This window comes from Harpia harpyja, chromosome W (genome assembly GCF_026419915.1).
Source record: "Harpia harpyja isolate bHarHar1 chromosome W, bHarHar1 primary haplotype, whole genome shotgun sequence".
Taxonomy (NCBI): Eukaryota; Metazoa; Chordata; class Aves; order Accipitriformes; family Accipitridae; genus Harpia; species Harpia harpyja.
In genome coordinates, this window is record NC_068968.1 from 16,202,224 (window position 1) to 16,220,887 (window position 18,664).

Here is an 18,664-nt window from a genome sequence, read left to right on the forward strand (position 1 = left end):
ACCAGAAAAGAATAGCAGAGAGAGAGAGGAAAGGCTCACTTTGAAATCTCACTATACAATTCCATAGGAAAACCATACTAAAAATGAAGCTGAAAAAGGGAGGAGGGAAAAGGAGACAATAAAATCCTTGAATTGCACTTTTATGTAGATTATATAACTCCTCAGGACAAATATGAAGACTACAATTCAGCTCTTGTTTAAGGACTGAAACAATAATTCCAATTTTTTTTAAATGAAACCACAAAAAAATCTTAGGATGCTTTACATCGAAATTCTCCCATAAATAATACATTATCCATAATTAAATGAAGATGAAACACTGTCACAACACATATGTACTTCAGCATCAGAGGATTCAAAGGGTAGCTATGGACTCAATGGTGACAAAGTGATGCCATATAATGGCATTAAGATAGCATGTCAACTATCCAATCCATTTTCAGGCCCCCATTTTGCCAGTGTGAATAATGTGTTAAAAAAAAAAAAAAATAAATAAATAGCCCTTTCCTCTAACGAGGCCAGAGAAGCATACAGTCGTCTATACAACATATTTTGTCTTCGCAACCTTGTACTTTTGAGACCAATGAACATACTTATCTTCATTTTTCAAGCAAGGAAAATGTGGGCAGAGAGGTTACATTACATTACATGGGTACCCTTTGGGATACCAGTCAAGCTCCACCACTCTTTCCTAACCATCTGTATCCAGAACCATCTTTCTCCACATGGGCTACTCATTTGGAGAATACATCACACAATCAAACGTGGGTGAAATATTGATAACGCCATCAGTGCTTGCTAACTCATGACAAGTAAACGGGAGAGCATCACGAAAACTATAACAAATGAGCATGAGTATAGCAAAACTTCAGTGCCACATAAACAAGCGTCCCCATTCTAGACTAAAAATGGAACCACTACTCTAATTTCCAGCTTTATAAGGCCATAACAAAAACCATTGCAATGCAAATACTACTTTGTGGCCACCATGCTACAGCATTTTTTTACATTAAAAATAATACTGAGAATTATACAAATTATGCAATGCATCATTTCTTTTAAAAAAAAAAAAAATTCACAAAAAGATAACAAAAGACAATCAGAACAAATTAGCTGGTTGCTTTCCTATCTTGATTGCCAGACCAGAATAGGTCAGTGATCCACAGCTTACTACTGCATTTTTAACAGTTTGCAAAGGTATATATGTATGTCGGATGGGGAAAGTCTCCAGCAAGCCTCCAGTACCATCATTAATCCTGAATTCATTAACCCCCTCTAGAGATAAAACAAAAATGCCAGATTGTTTCTTCTTGATCCAAAAGTTGATATTCTACAAAGTGCTATCAACGTGCTAAACAGCCTACTCAAATACCAAATTTTATTCAGCAAAAATTGAAAAACACAATTAAGTCCAAAATAACTAAAGGGAAATTATAATGTTTTAGAAAAACAACAGAAAACCTGTACCATTAATGACAAACCTGCTAGCTAAACTGTAATCTCTGAGGGAACGCATGTGTGGAAGGAAAGGGAATCTCTTTTTGTTACCACCAAGTATAGCTGAATCTTGTGCCTGTGAACAAAGTTTCTATGTTGTAATGCTATAAAATGTTTAAGTGATAATGACATCTGATTCTACAATCATTTCGGATAAACAGAATCTCTGCATTCTGGAGCTAGGTTAAAAAAAAACCAAAAAAAAACCCCCAAAAAACACAAACAAACAAAAAACACACACACAAAACCCAAAACCAAAGCATAGCCCAATCTAACAGTAAACAATTGTTCTACAGAAAAAAAAAAAAAAAACAAACAAACCCACACCGCTTTCAGGTATACTTCATTTCTACAATTTTAAATCAATTTTGTAGAATATGAAGAAACCTAAAAACTTTCTTAGACTACTAAAGGACATAAGCATTTAAACCAGAAATTTTAACTGCAATCTGACTTCTTATCAATTTAAGAAAACACCAACTCACTAGGCCTGCAAGGCTTGTAAAGTCTACTAAACAATATTCTTCAAATAAGCTCCCTATCTCCCCTCTTCTACCCCCCTCAAATCCCACAATACACACGTTTTACCTGTAGGTTTAACAGAATAGAACCCAACAGCCTCTCCTTTTGTCCACATGATCTTAGCATAGTCGTTGCTACCGTGACAGAGAAATGGGATCTCATTTCTTTCTATTTCTTGTTTCCGATAGATAATTCGATTCAGAACATAGAGAACCACCCTCTCTCCAACAGACTTCACCTAAGGAAACACAGAAAAACATTTTAGAAGAGTGGTCAGTTTAGTTGATACTCGCACATCAGGGACCTTATTTTTCAAGGTCGCCAGCTAACACAGCTGCAGATGGAGTCAAGAAAAGCTGTAAATGCTAAAGCAGGATGAAGCTCTGGGGTTTGTTTGAGGCCTAGGAGATGCTCTGAAGCCATAGCAATAGGTTAAGTATAAAGCACTACCATAGAGGATATTTCACAACTTCAATGTCACTCCCAATCCAACAGGTAAAAGCTGAGAGACATGCTGTGCTGGGAGTGGAGTAGTGGGGGGAATGTTTTGAATTTAACTCAGAACTATTTTTGGATTTAGGAAACATTCACCACATACAATAGCAGTATGCCAGCCTCAGATTTCCCAGGTGTATTGGCTTTGTGTGGCAAGGTTTTGGTAGCGGGGGGGTTACAGGGGTGGCTTCTGTAAGAAGCTGCTGGAAGCTTCCCCTGTGTCCAACAGAGCCAATACCAGCCGGCTCTAAGACGGACCCACTGCCAGCCAAGGCCGAACCAATCAGCGATAGTGGTAGCACCTCTGTGATAACATTTTTAAGAAGGAAAAAAAGTTGCCGGACAGACACAGAAACGGCAGCCGGAGAGAGGAGTGAGAACATGTAAGAGAAACAACCCTGCAGACACAAAGGACAGTGAAGAAGGAGGGGGAGAAGATGCTCCAGGCGCCAGAGCAGAGATTCCCCTGCAGCCTGTGGTGAAGAGCATGGTGAGGCAGGTTGTCCCCCTGCAGCCCATGGAGGTCCACGGTGGAGGAGATATCCACCTGCAGCCCGTGGAGGACCCCACACCGGAGCAGGTGGGTGCCCGAAGGAGGCTGTGACCCTGTGGGAAGCCCGTGCTGGAGCAGGCTCCTGGCAGGACCTGTGGTCCTGTGGAGAGAGGAGCCCACATTGGAGCAGGTTTTCTGGCAGGACTTGTGACCCCATGGGGGACCCACACTGGAGCAGTGTGCTCCTGAAGGACTGCACCCCGTGGAAGGGACCCATGCTGGAGCAGTTCATGAAGAACTGCAGCCCGTGGGAAGGACCCATGTTGGAGAAGTTAATGGAGGACTGTCTCCCATGGGAGGGACCCCATGCTGGAGCAGGGAAAGAGTGTGATGAGTCCTGCCCCTGAGGAGGATGAAGCAGCAGAAATAACGTGTGATGAATTGACCGTAAACCCCATTCCCCGTCCCCCTGTGCCGCTGGGGGGGTTAGGTAGAGAATCCAGGAGGGAAGTTGTGCCTGGGAAGAAGGGAGGGGTGGAGGGAAGATGTTTTGAGATTTGGTTTTATTTCTCATTACCCTACTCCGGTTGATTGGTAATAAATTGAGTTAATTTTCCCCAAGCTGAGTCTGGTTTGCCTGTGATGGTAATTGGTGAGTGATCTCTCCTGTCCTTATCTCAACCCACAAGCCCTTTGTTATATTTTCTCTCCCCTGTCCAGCTGAGGAGGGGGGAGTGATAGAGAGGCTTTGGTGGGTACCTGGCATCCAGCCAGGGTCAACCCACCACACCAGGCTAGCAGGTAATCAGAGTCCTACAAAGAAGAAATTATGAGCCTCACAGGGTAGCAGGACTCGGCACACTCAAACACTGCTGACAGAGTGGCAAAACAAGAGGACATGATGCAGTGGAAGAACTAGTTACAACAGTTTCTGTGACATGAAACAAGGAATTCAATATCCTTTTCTCTGTTCTGCAGGATTCCTTTTACATATGAAATTTCAAGTTCACCACTATCCTATCCACTATGAAGGAAGAATGGAGAAACCATGTTCCTTCCCTTCCCAACGCCCAGTCTCAGCTACCCTACCTGTAAAAGATTCAGCTTTCCTGATTTACTCACCATCCTACCATTATGAAGCACAAGGAAAACAAGGCTACTTGCCAAATTCTCTAGAGTAAATTTAAATACAAAAAATCAAAGATGAGTGCCCAGATATGAATTATACTCCTGGAAAAAACAGGTTTCCAGTTTTGGAAGAAAACAAAACTCCATACTAAATAGGTGTCAGTAATGGTAACACAGCTCAATGATGACCAATAAAGCAGATACCAGGCAACTTACTTTCCTAAGCCTCATGTATCGCCACTGCAGGCCACCAGCTCCAACTTGCCTCTATCAAGCAGGTTCCTTTAAATATTTTTAGCTTACTAGTCTCCTGATAAAACCAATAAGTACTGCTATGATAGAATGCACCACTCTACTAAGACATTTCAATACAATCAGACATACTATGTTCTAAAGAGTAAGGAAAAAACTCTTCTTAACATCATTAACATCTAAATAGCTTGCATATGAAGCTACTGTACAAGAGTCCCTCTTTCTCTAGACACTGTCTTCACAACCCTTCCCTCTAGTACCTATTTCCTCTATTCCCATTGACCTTGCTTTTGACATGAGACAGCTAACTCATTTCTGAATGAAATGAAAACATGTAACATCTCACACACTAGCTATTTGCCATTACTTGCCATTATCTTGAAGGATAAGAATAATTGCTAGGTGAATATTGGAGCACTTTACCTGCTGAAGCCCCTCTCTAGAAGGGACAGATGTTCTCAAGATGTCATCAATTGACCACCACCGGTCAGCAAGATGCAGGGCTACAGCTTGAAAGAAACAAGGGGAAATAAAAAGTTAGATTCTTAACATTCTAAAAAGAAACATTCATTAAAACTGCTAAACAATTAGGAATAACACTGTAGTAACCAGGTTAAGCATCTTCTAGTTGGCACTATATTAATGCAGCTCTTACTACCTTAGCACAACATATGTGGTGCTATACAGCCCCTCCCATATGCAACGCTGTATTGGGTTTGCATGACAAGGTTTTGGTAGCAGGGGGAGGGGGGCTACAGGGGTGGCTTCTGTGAGAAGCTGCTAGAAGTTTCCCCTATGTCCAATAGAGCCAATGCCAGCCGGCTCTAAGACAGACCCACCATTGGCCAAAGCTGAGCCAATCGGCAACGGTGGTAGTGCCTCTGGGATAACATATTTAAGAAGGGAAAAAAACTGCTGCGCAACAGCAGCTGGGAGAGAGAGGAGTGAGAACATGTAAGAGAAAACCCTGCAGACACCAAGGTCAGTGAAGAAGAAGGAGGAGGCGGCGCTCCAGGCGCCAGAGCAGAGATTCCCCTGCAGCCTGTGGTGAAGACCATGGTGAGGCAGGCTGTCCCCCTGCAGCCCATGGAGGTCCACAGTGGAGCAGATATCCACCTGCAGCCCATGGAGAACCCCATGCCAGAGCAGGTGGATGTGCCCTGAAGGAACCTGTGACCCAGTAGAGACCCCGTGCTAGAGCAGGCTCCTGGCAGGACCTGTGGATCTGTGGAGAGAGGAGCCCACGTTGGAGCAGGTTTTCTGGCAGGACTTGTGACCCTGCAGGGGACCCACGCTGGAGCAGTCCATTCCTGAAGGACTGCACCCTGTGGAAGGGACCCATGCTGGAGCAGTTCGTGAAGAACTGCAGCCCGTGGGAAGGACCCACGTTGGAGCAGTTCATGGAGGACTGTCTCCCGTGGGTGAGACCCCATGCTGGATCAGTGGAAGAGAGTGAGGAGGAAGGAGCAGCAGAGAACATGTGATGAACTGACTGCAACCCCCATTCCCCATCCCCCTGAGCCGCTCAGGGGGAAGAGAAATTGGGAATGAAGTTGAGCCCAGGAAGAAGGGAGGGGTGAAGGGAAGGTGTTCTGAGATTTGGTTTTATTTCTCATTATCCTACTCTGACTTGATTGGTAATAAATTAATTTCCCCAAGTCGAATCTGTTTTTTGTCCATGATGGTAATTGTTGAGTGATCTCCCTGTCCTTATCTCGACCCACAAGCCTTTCGTCATATTTTTCTCCCCCTGTCCAGTTGAGGAGGGGGAGTGATAGAGCGGCTTGGTGGACACCTGGCGGCCAGCCAAGATCAATCCACCACAAATGCTCCCTGGTGCAAAACTTGTTTGAAAACTGAGAACAATAAAACCAAATGCAGATTTTTGTGCAGCATGACATACAGGAACTGTGTCACTGTGCTCTAAACACCTCCTTCTACTAAAAACCGGGCCTGCCAAGAGTCGTCTCATTCATACATGTATTTTAGTTTTGGGTTGTTAATGGATATTGATATTTAAACTGTGCAAGTTTTAGGGAGCCAGATGAATGTAAAAAGGCTGATGGCCATGTGATTAGCAATCAGGAAGAGTTTGATCCACAGGTATTTGTGGCAAACTTAGCAATCATATATATGGCATTATATGGAAAGAGAAGGAAACATGAAGGACTAGAAAGGAAGGGAGAAAGGGAAGAAAAAAAAACCCCAAAAAACAGTGAGATGTCACCTTGGCCAGAGCTATGTTAGGACCTGAAGGTAAAGACAAATTTACACTTGATGCTGATTAATCACTGCTAATAAAGAGCATCTAAATTCATGGGCAAATAAATAGATTCTATGAATGCTCAATTAATTCCTTTTGGAGAGGCGAGGTTTACATAAAGCAAGACACACATGTTGTACTTGGATTCAGATGAGCACCATGTTATTTTGCTACATATCTTCTGAATTCAGTGGGTCCAGTTCTACTCTGATTAGCAAGCAATGTTTTATCACTTGTGTATATGAATCCACAACAAGCATAGTATGAGAACAAGAAGGCAGTGAACAACAAATGCAAAAGTGTCAGTTATGAGCTACACTAGCATGGAATGAGCAAGAGCCTGGTTACGTGTATTTGTCACAGAAAAAGAAACAGCAACACACATGGAGATTAGAATCTTAAAATGAAACCTGTGAACAAGTCCTCTGGTGCAAACAAAGCAAGAACTTTGTGTGTCTGCTCTTCACCATAAAGAGGAACGAAACCCACAGTTGACAAGCTAATAGGAACCTGAAACAAGAATGTACAATACTTCAGTAGACTTTTGCTAGTACAACATTAGTAAGATATACAGAGAATGTTTAGCAGGGTAAGCAAGACAAATGTTGAAAAGCGAGTGCTTAACAGTTAACCGTAAAAGACAAGTATCAGACCTTGGCCCTTACTTTAGACGTTTTCTTCCTAAACACAGACTACATTATAGAGAGCTCTGACTCTCAAGCTTTGGCAGATTTAGGTACAGCAATTTATACTGTTACAGCTCTCTGCTGTCAGCAGTTTGCATTTATGAGCACAACTGAAGTACAGTGTGCAAAGAGCCAGCAGTACGTTCACTTCAACTGCCCCAGCTACGCAAGCTATCAAAGCTGACAGAAGAATGAGGCAGGCAGGCACAGAAACAAACTGGCACAGAAAAATTGCTGTTTGTTAACATGAGCCCTAACATGCCAAGCTGGGAAAGTTGGATTCAAAAGGGTTTTCTTCCCTTAAATTGCACACATTTTAGAAATTCCAAATTTGTCTGCTTGACTTTCCCTCAGGAACAACATGAGAAGGGTCAAATTAATCCACCTTTCAGGAGTTGAGGACCTTTGTGAAAATGCATTTTGATATTTAAATTTGCACATTTTCAATAATTAATTAATGCATTAAAACTAGACAGGCATTAATGGTGTGTTAAATAGACTTGCTTACCCAATTTAAGAAGATTATGATATGCTATGCCACAAACAACGATGTCAATATAAACAAATATTTAGGTATACAGCACCTGCAGAAATGCAGGAAAGTACTCCAGACTCTGCTTCTGCCAAGGAATCTGCAGCACTGACCTTTTGCTCCCACAGAGAGTCCTCTCAGCTCACTTAATTTTCATCAGTTACACACCATTGCTTTTATTGGTACTAGTTCTATTAGAAATGCTCATCTAGACAGAACCAACATTGACTAACTTATCACTCAAGGGATAAGTGTTTAAAACATGAAGTGTCACAGCCAGCCTCTACTAGAACTCCCAACAACAGCAGGGAATATTTCAGATAAAAAGAAAAGAATCACTTCTAAAATTAGTGAAACTTGCTGATCAAGAATTGAACCCAACCATGAAGATCACTGAAGGACTGAGGTACAAAGAGAGCCAGTTAGCTTCAGTAAATCATGAACCCCTTAGTTATGATGATAGATTTTTGTGACTATGTGAGTTAGTGTTTTTACAAAAGAGTTTGACTCATCAGTTGAGATTTTAAGGGTTTTTTAAAAAATTACTTAATGCATACAGATCCATTGCCTAGAAGCAGCAAATAGTCACTGATGCCCAAATTTAAACCCAATTACAGAATGAAAAAAAAGTAGAGCTTAACACACAAGCAGGAATTTGGAAAATATAAAACCTTTGCTAAAATAATGATGTAATTCAATAGTTATGGACTGGATATTTTAAATATTTGAAATCCACAAGTATATCAAGAAAACTGGGACTAAGGTATTTTCTGGTTCTTACTTTGCCGTGGTCTGGTAGGGACAAGAATTCAGGACAATTTGGATCCCCACGCCGAAGGTTAGACAAGTAGTCCTCTGCAGAGTTCTCCAAGTCCTCATGACTGTAGCTGTTCAACAAATCCACAGGGAATGCCATCATCTTGAGAAATAAGCAACATTATTACTGCATGAAGTTTGAGAGAGATGATGCACAGTTTATCACATATTCCTGCTAAACATATAACTAAGACTGTTGAACACCCCCCTCTGCTGCTCTCTAGAGCCCTCTATGTCCATGCCAGAAAGGAGAAATGCTCCAGGCATTTAATTAGGATGGTGCCTATTAACACCCAGTCTGTAAAATGATACATGAACCCAATCTGTGTTTATAAGCAGAAAAGGAAGGGTTTAGCCCATAGATCCCTCTAGACCCAAACGTGGCAGATTTCCAACTCACATCCCCACCCCCCCACACCCCCACCCCAGTTGCAGCACATTTACAATAGACCACATGCTGCCTTGAGGTGACAGGCTCAGTTATCTCCCTCCCAGCTGATGTTTTTGAAGCCACAGATTAAGCAAATAAAAAGTAAACAGCCCAAAAGATAACAACAAGAAGGAGGAGTTCATTTATTTTGGAGACTTTGCATTGAAATCCATCTCTGAAGGAACAGAAGCGTTGTTCAGAATTTCTCTCTACAACTGACAAGTTAGTGTGCCTACCAGCTGGTTGTTTCCAAAAGCATTTCAACTGTGAACAGGAGATGCTACAAGCTCGTTAAAAACAAGAGCCCACATCGGCCTAAAGAGGCACTTTAAGGAGGTGACAAGACAAAAACTAAAGCACTGAAGACCAACCATAGTGGCAATAGCTCCTTGAAAGCTCTTTGATTCAAATTCTCCTTGTCAAAGCAGTGTCAAGTTAAGATGAACAAGAGCTCCTGGAATTCACTGAGTGCTCTTCAGATAAGGCTCTTCCAGATCTATAGAACTATACAGATACAGACCCCTCAGCTCCTCTCAAGCTACAGCCCACTCATAAGCATGAGCTACCACAAGTTCATGAGTTTAATCTGTTCTGGAGGAACACTGAGATCTCTTTAGGTTGGAAAAGTCCCATTCCAATCTACAGCAGAACATGAGACTAGTCTAACAGTTGAAAATGCAAGCATCCTCATTTTGAAAGGCACAGTAACCTAGCAAAGACAAATCAAATGGCTGCCAATGGTAATAAATTAATACATTCCCCTCATAAAAAACACAACTAGTTTGTCAGTATCTTTAAATTAAAAATACAGATGGCTCCACATCTAGACAGTCTCTTCAGTAATGCATGAGAGAGAAAAAGGGAGAGAGAAAATAGCTTTTCAGTTTTCCTTGACAAGAGCATTACACATTTTTTTCCATAGAGGCAACAGGAACAGCACAGATCTCTGCCATGCAGCCCGTCATGGCCCTTTTTGGTTGCTCTAAGCCTCCATGTGTTGCACAACTGTAAAACTGTCAGGTCAAATCCTTGTCACACACTGCAGGACCGTGCTCTGCTTATGGGGTACCACTCCAATTGGTTAGCTAACAGTCAGGCTGACTGAGCACATGTAACAGCCTTAAGCAACCAAGCTCATCATGACCATTTGTACAAAAAACATATTAGAAGTGTGGAGGGGAAATTAAACTTTAAGTGAGGGAGGGAAATTAAATTTATTTTATAAATTTAAAATTAAATTTATTTTATTTTTTTAAAAGAGGCAAATATGCTTTTCATGTTTTAACTGAAAGAAAATAAATCTTACACTCTTCATAACCATATCATTTCACATAATAGGATTAAAGATTGTATGTAACAAACTCACATGAGCAACAGTTGCTTTAATGTAGAATTTTATCACTTTCCCCCTTTTCAACATTATGCAAGCTACTATGTGAGAAATAGCATATTCTTTTTTAGGAACAGCTACAGCACCAGAGGATAAGAGAGATCAATTCAAGAAACACCAATAAAACCCACATTTAACAGGATGAATGAACAGAGTCCTGTGCAACTGAGGCAGTTCCTTATTCACAAAATCTTCATTACTGTAAGCATTAAGACAGAAAAACTATTTTTTTTAATAGAGAATAAATGGGCAATGTTGGAAATTGATTTAATTATAAATTATACCTGCAACCCCTATTTCATCTTAGAAGCACATGAAGGAGAGATGCACAGCCCATGCAGCTTCCAGGCTACACAAGGATTTCAGCAGGCTCTTAGAATCGAGAGATCTGGTTGCCCCCCTGCAAACCCTCAATACTGAGTGCCATGAAATAACAGAAAGATAAGAAGCCAAAAGCTATATTGTTTCTTAGAGCATGTCACAGGGCTTAAACACAGTTTGGGGTGCCTTTATCTTAGGGGAACTGAAGCCTAAGTGGTTAGGCTACCAGCCAAGGATTTAGAAGCATCAGGATGAATTTCTAGCTCTAGCACAGACTGTTGAGGAAATTACACCACCTGCCAGGAATTATGCCACTGTCAACAGGGCTCAGCCCTAGGTTCCTGCTTGAAGAAGATGACTTGCCAATCCGCTGAGTAAATAAGTGGTTTATTTATCCAACATGCAGAGCAGCTCGAGCTGGGTGCCTCCAAAGAGAGACCCCGAACAAAGAAATCCCTGGGCAATTATACCCTTATAATCTAAGTTCCCGTACTGGTTGTGGCTGGGATAGAGTTAGTTTTCTTCATAGTAGCTAGTATGGGGCTACATTTTGGATTTGTGCTGAAAACAATGTTGACAATGCAGGGATGTTTTCATTATTGCTGAGCAGTGCTTACACAGAGTCAAGGCCTTTTCTGCTTCTCACACCACCCCATCAGCAAGTAGGCTGGGGGTGCACAAGAAGTTGGGAGGGGACACAGGGAAGAAGAAAGGAAGGGGGGACGTTTGGAGAGATGGCATGTCTTCCCAAGTAACAGTTACACATGATGGAGCCCTACTTTCCTGGAGATGGCTGAACACCTGCCTGCTAATGGGAAGTAGTGAATGAATTCCTTGTTTTGCTTTGCTTGCGTGCACAGCTTCTGCTTTACTTATTAAACTGTCTTTATCTCAACTCACGAGTTTTCTCACTTTTACCCTTCTGATTCTCTCCCCCATCCCACTGAGGGGAGCGGGCGAGCAGCTATGTGGTGCTTAGTTGCCAGCTGGGGTTAAACCACAACAGTTCCCCACCCCTCACGTGACAGTTTGGACCAATAGTAATATTAGGGTCTGGGGTCTTTCCATTCTTCATTGGGTCCCTTCATTGTCTCTAGGCAGGCCATTTCTTCTCTTATCTCTAAGGTTGCTGAGTCAGCTGCCGATTGTAACGGCCTTCCTTGGTTCCTTGTCTTCCAGCTCAAACAGGCTCTGGGGCCTTCTTTTACTTAACTAGGTAAAAGTTCAGCATATCTGGGTGAAAGTTCACAGTCTGTAGCCTAAGGCTTCAGCAAATTTAGCTACTAATGCTAAGCAAGTTATGCTAAGCAAGTTCTATATAAGTAGTATACCAAATCGCACAACACAGACACGTTACTTGATCTGCTTGAACTCCTCATCTATAAAATGGGAATAATCATTACCTCAGAGAGACCAGTATGAGAAATACTTTACCAAGATCATGAGATACTTGAACATAAATTGTATCACAACTTTACAAGTAGCGGAAGTAGACAATTACTTACACAGCACGACTTAATTGCACAGCTCATTTTCCTTTACAAATCACAAACAATCCACCAAGGACCTTTCAACATAACTGGCACAGATAAACATGCATGGTATAACAAATACGTGCAAAACTAAATCAACAGCTACATAGCAGGCAATCAATCTTCACATTTAAATTTGTGTTTAAAAATAAATAAAAATAAATTTAAGTAGTTTTCATTAACATTTGAAGTTATGAGAACAGACACCAGGGTGCTCAAGCTATGACCTGCAGAACATTTCTGCTAAACCAGGACAACTAATCCAGCCCCAGCCCTCAGGACATACACAGCATGTCCTGTCCTGTGATGAAGCACCGGCCTGCTCTGACAAGAAGTAAACCATAGTAGTGCCTGACCTAAGGTTTAATCTATTTAAACAAGTGCTGAAGTACTGGATCACAGAACTCCTCAAGGACTGCAATGCATTTCTTATGAATCATCATGCACCTTGAACCAAATTCTATCTTAAAATTACAATCCTACCATGATCTCCCAGACTACCTACACTTGGGGTAGCATTGTAAGAAGAGACTTAAATTACAAATTAAGTATATATCTCCATATATACCCTAGCTGCTGATGTTACAGAGAAAACCAAGCCACAGGACTATGGAAGTCCCAAGCTATGCTCCAGAAACAGATCTGACAACGCACTGAACCAGCAATCATCTTCTCAATTAGAGCAGCGGGAACATAATTTCTGTTTTGCTCTGTTAGTTTCCCACCTTGCAACATCCAATTGCTGGTTTGGTGAAAGCTGTGAAACCACATAGAAGTTGGAAGAAAAATAAATTTTTTTAAAAAGTAGTATTTTTAGCTTTCTAGCTTCAACTAAGCTTCAACATGACATCTGCCACTTCTAAAATTGTGAAGTTCCACTAACACTAATTCTATTAACAGCTAACTAACTTACATAAATGTTCCTTTGCTTAGACTACCAGCTGTCATATACACAAAACATTTTCATCGCTTTTGTTTCTTTTTTATTCAGCATCAAATACTTTAAATGGGAGGGCGGGGGGTGTGTTTTTAGATGTATTGTGCATTTGCATTTTTTTCTTGTTTCTATCCAAATACAGTCTGAAGCAAATAAGTAAAAAAGTTATTTTTATATTAGAAAAGGATAAACAAGTAAATTTTAAAACTTATGCTAAGATAGTTAATCATTTAAATACCTATAGAGAGTACCTATCTGGTTTATTATGTCTTGTAGTTTGAAATACATAGAGAAAACCTGTCCCATAATTAACAATTTAAATCACTACTGTAAAAAAACTGTTATGTTTTATAAATATCCCCATCTCTTTTAAAACTATTTCTTTTAATTTGTAATGTAATGTAATGTAGACTGAGGGAAAAGGAAGATATTTTAGAAAAGAGAAGTTATTTTTTTAAACAATAGAGTATATATTAGGATTTCTTGAAAACCATACAGGCTTGAAGAAGCAACAATAATACAGTATTTGATCTGCCACATTTAATAAACAACTCAAACCCTCCCCACTCAAATAACTACATATTTAAGGGTAGGTTTTCTTGGGGTTTAATTAAAAAACCTTGGTTTTGTATATTCCTAAGTAGGGTTCAAACCATTATCTGCACCATACCGCTAAGACATATAAATACTATTTCCTGCAGTGTGGCTTTTGTTCACATTTTTAGAGAATATAGACACATCAATCTTAAATACAAGTTCTTGCCAACTCAGATGAATTTGCTCTGGTTTAGGGCTTTGTTATTTCCCAAAAGGAAAAATACACCCCCCCCTTTTTTTTTTTTTTAATAGGAATATAAATCCCCAAATAACATCTACTCATACCCTATAAAATCCCAAATAGAAAGTTAAGGAAACACAGTACAGTGGTCTAGAAATTCTTGTCAACAGCCACCAAGAGCTCTGGATTAATATACCAACCACATTATCCATAATCTGCTTGAAGCAGTTTAGGCAGCTCTGGTTTTCTATCGGAGACACAAATCAAAGCTGTTGGTTTGAATGCAAATAAACAAACAAAAATAATCAGTCCTTTCCATTTATTAGTTAGCCACCACGATTTATTTTCATTTACCTGTATAACACAGAATTATGAAATCCACATAAAAGGATCCAACTCTCCACTCCTGGTATAAAACACAACTCTTCTCTAAGCTTTCCAATAGGACCACACAAACAGGCAGCATCTCAGGGCAGTCTTCCCCAAAATGAATCACTTCTCCCTGCTGTCCATACCTATTGCCATCAAAACCAACATTTAGCAAACTCCTCAGCAGACAGAGCACATTCCTGAGCAGCTCTGTGTTTGCCTTTGCTTTCGGCAGTCCCGTACTTGCAGATGGTTCATTTTTGTTCCCCGCAATTGTCTGGGTATAACCACTGCTGGTTTAGTTCAACCTATCACAGCTTCATTATAAAAAACATTCGTTAACATGCATTCACTAGCTATCAGTGAACATGTTACCACAGGACTGAAGTTCTATGTCTAGAGAATGTTAGCAAGAACATCTCTAATAGCGGAAAGGAATTCACATACAACCTCCTCCCTGGTGTCATCCTGTCCTTATCTCCATCATCAACCATCCTGACATCCATCCAAGAACTTACATGCTTCTGTGAATATACTGCATTTCTCCTGCTTCGCACTGTAATACATGTTTGTGCGCTTCAAACTTTTAAGCCTCTTAGAAGTACCTCTTAGTACCCAAGCTATCCTGTCCTGGATGTACTTGAATTTTTGAAAAAATGCCTTAAAAGCTTCAATAACTTATTTTATCTAGAAATACAGATGTTACTTGCTTGTTAGGGGTGGGTTTAGAACAAAGATAAGCAAGTTAATCATACCTCTGAATATATCACCATACTGTACTGTATAAATTACTGGAACGGTATCAGCACTGCTAACTCATATTAATCCTAAATTAGTGTTCAGCTTTAAGCCTCAGTTGCAGGAATCAGGTTGTTAACTCCTGCTTCTTCAGAAAACTCATTTCCGCAGCTTCAGAGTAAAGGTTGACAGCATAAACTCTCAATGCTACAGTATCAAAAGAAATAAAATACCCCAACATTATAAAATCCTTTAAGTCATCTGTGCTGCACTGTAATAACATTTACATTGTTATTGTTAACATCCCCAACTATTTTATTATTATCAACTCACAAATCATTCAAATTCCCCAAAATGATGAATTTTCCTGGTTAATTCTACAACAGCTGTGAGAAATGCTATTCAGGCTAGAAAGCCTTTATATTTGCAGGATTTGCTACTTGCAAAAGAGCTAGATAAAAGATTGGTCTTCTAGCAATACATTTGCTAACCTAAACACATTTCACATTTTTACATCTGGTGTATGAGAAGTATAAAATCAGTTATGGTTAATGCAGCATTCCATACCATTCAAAGTTCATCGATATTCAGTGCTTGGGAAAGGCCAGTGCAGCAGCAGGCTCACAGCCACCACTATGCTAGAACTTCTGAACAAGGTGTATTCTTCTAGCACTGCCTCAGGGGCTACTGATTCGACAGAAACCACACCTTTACTGATTATTCTTCCTCTTCAGTGATTCCACAGAATTAAAGAAACCTATTTAACCACCCTTACTTTACATGTTTTGATGAAGCCTAGAAGAAAGGGTAACAGTGAATTCAATTCACCTGGGCCCATAAACAATCTCTAACCATAAGCAGAAGAGAGAGACACTGCCACTGTAAATATGCAGGTCCCCTGTTCAACAGTAATAATAAAATCATAGGATAGTATTTTACTACAAAAATAAAGTACAGGACCAAGAAAGGAACAACCCATATTTGAAAACAAATCAAAAAACTAAAATGCTATTTTTTTAATAGCTGTACAACAAACAGTTCAGTACTGTCGTGGTTTAACCCCAGCCAGCAACTAAGCACCACACAGCTGCTCACTCACTCCCCCCACACCCAGTGGGATGGGGGAGAGAATAGAAAAAAAGTAAAACTCATGGGTTGAGATAAAGACAGTTTAATAGGACAGAGAGGAAGAAAATACCACTCACCGACCAATGCCCAGTTAGCTCCCAAGCAGCAATCCACCCCCCCAGGCCAACTCCCCCCAGTTTATATACTAGATGTGACGTCACATGGTATGGAATACCCCTTTGACCAGTTTGGGTCAGCTGCCCTGGCTGTGTCCCCTCCCAACTTCTTGTGCCCCTCCAGCCTTCTTGCTGGCTGGGCATGAGAAGCTGAAAAACCCTTGACTTAGTGGAAACACTACTTAGCAACAACTGAAAACATCAGTGTGTTATCAACATTCTTCTCATACTGAATCCAAGACATAACACTATACCAGCTACTAGAAAGAAAATTAACTCCATCCCATCCAAAACCAGGACAAGTACACAACTCAGACAAATCCATCTTGCTAGATCTGCAACTCAAGGAATCATTTAAGTATATATAGATATATCATTTAGAACATTGGTAGATTTTTCCAGTTAACTTTGAAAACAAAGAAAGAGATATGTTAGTCCTGACTATTCTCACTAATTTTAGTGAGATTTTAGGGAAGATTTGAAAACTCATCACTCTTTTGAGGAAGGATCCTTTTACATATTTTAGGGAGATATTTAAAAGCTTCTTTGAAATCTCAGGCTCACTAGAGAACACCATCTAAATTTATGATGACTAAATAAATACATGCTGTCACATCCCATTATTCAAAACAAAAAAAGTCAGCAATAGCAAACAAAACTGCAAGAGTGCCAGAGAAGAGCTATCAAGACACTGCATATGCCACTTTGGTCGTATTTAAAACAATGCAGTAGGGGAAACGCATTAAAGCAGGCTTTTTCACTCAGTATTGTTTAATCAATACGGAAACAGCTGGAAGCAGAAGTTTGGGAGGAGGGTTGAATTTTGCTTGTTTGTTTTTTTTTTTAAACCCATTTCTATTGTATGAAAAAGATTTTTTGTTTGTTTTTAAACAGTTTACAAAATGACTATCCAAGAGTCATTCACTGATGAAAACAGTTCCAAAGAAAAGCATGCATCTCTACCATAGTGATAGCATATGTCCATACATTTCATGTGGTTTGTTCAAACTTTTATGGTTTTAATATTTTGTACCTTCTATGGAAACTGGTTTGCTGCTGGGTGACTGTAAAAGTGAGATTTGGTAAATAATAATTAGAAATCTTATACTAACACTATGATTGAAACAATAGACAAAAGTATAGCCAAGCAATTAACTAGTAGAGGTAGTTACTCCTAAGTTTTGTAGTTCTTGGCTCTTATGACTAGATGTTCCTGTACACTAGATGAGAACAATGTTGAAACTGACCACATGTGATTGAAACTGCATTAAGCTTCAAGATCAAAGAACAAGGACAAGAATAAAGACTTCAAGGACAGCCAACAAGAACTTCAAATGGGTCGGTGGTCGCAAAAGCAGCCCTTCGACTCAAATGGATCCTTCATTGCGCATGATCGGATGTAGGCAGTACTAAGATAATCAGTTGCAATCATTTTTATGTATATGTATACTAATCTGATTAATATGCAATTAGTTATTCTATATAACCTGTTAGTGCTAAAGCTGTGGCATGCACGCTAGGTGGAACTATCCCCCGTGCATCCAGCGCTGCAATAAAGAATGCCTGCTTTCTAAAACTCCAAAACGAGTCTTAGAGAGTTTCTTCGACCGGCTTTTCGGTATCAATAGCTGCCCCAAACTTTACGTTTCACAGATCAAAGGATAACTAAGGCTTTCTGGAATGTATAGCTGATACAATTTGATGACTAGGTTACAAGCTTGTGGGGCTGGAGGAAGGTATTTATCTGTGAGGAAATGAGAAGCTAGTAACTTGAATACAGAAATATTTAAGGAATAGCAATGTGAAAATAAGCATAAGTACACTTCACTTCAGCTCTAATAATACTATTTGTATTTGAAGTTTATAAATGTAATTGGTAACACCTTTAAATGATTACTACTACTTGATATTCATTGATTGGTATGAGATATTGATAAACCAAGCCTTATTATACCTAAGAACATAAGCAAGTAAAGGGCTATTCTACTCTGATTCGTTTCTCTAATACCACCGAATTCCATGTTCTTCTCTTAGTGATTTCATATCAGACATTTCCATTTTTCACATTTAAAAATAAAAACAAAAGCATTATTAAATGTCAGCCTTAACACTGAAGTGAACTCCATCCATCTTTCACTGGCAAAGATTCTGCACTGTAATAGGTGTGCAATTACAACTATTTAAACCAACCTGCACAGATAGGATATTTGGATAAGTAAGGAGAGTTTTAAGTTTGTTCTG

The 18,664-nt window shown here is 40.0% G+C and overlaps 1 protein-coding gene across 5 annotated transcripts in view; it reads right to left on the bottom strand.

Annotated features, from left to right (window-relative positions):
• The window catches only part of LOC128136101 (soluble lamin-associated protein of 75 kDa-like), a 37,483-nt gene that overhangs the window by 16,569 nt on the left and 2,250 nt on the right, over nt 1-18,664 (bottom strand). For all 5 annotated transcript variants that reach the window (XM_052775221.1, XM_052775222.1, XM_052775218.1 and 2 more), the window contains exons 2-5: nt 8,650-8,787; nt 7,061-7,160; nt 4,811-4,896; nt 2,086-2,257 (exon numbers count right to left, since the gene is read on the bottom strand). In XM_052775221.1, the coding sequence (XP_052631181.1) occupies nt 2,086-2,257; nt 4,811-4,896; nt 7,061-7,160; nt 8,650-8,787 (496 nt within the window). The remainder of the gene's footprint in view (nt 1-2,085; nt 2,258-4,810; nt 4,897-7,060; nt 7,161-8,649; nt 8,788-18,664) is intronic.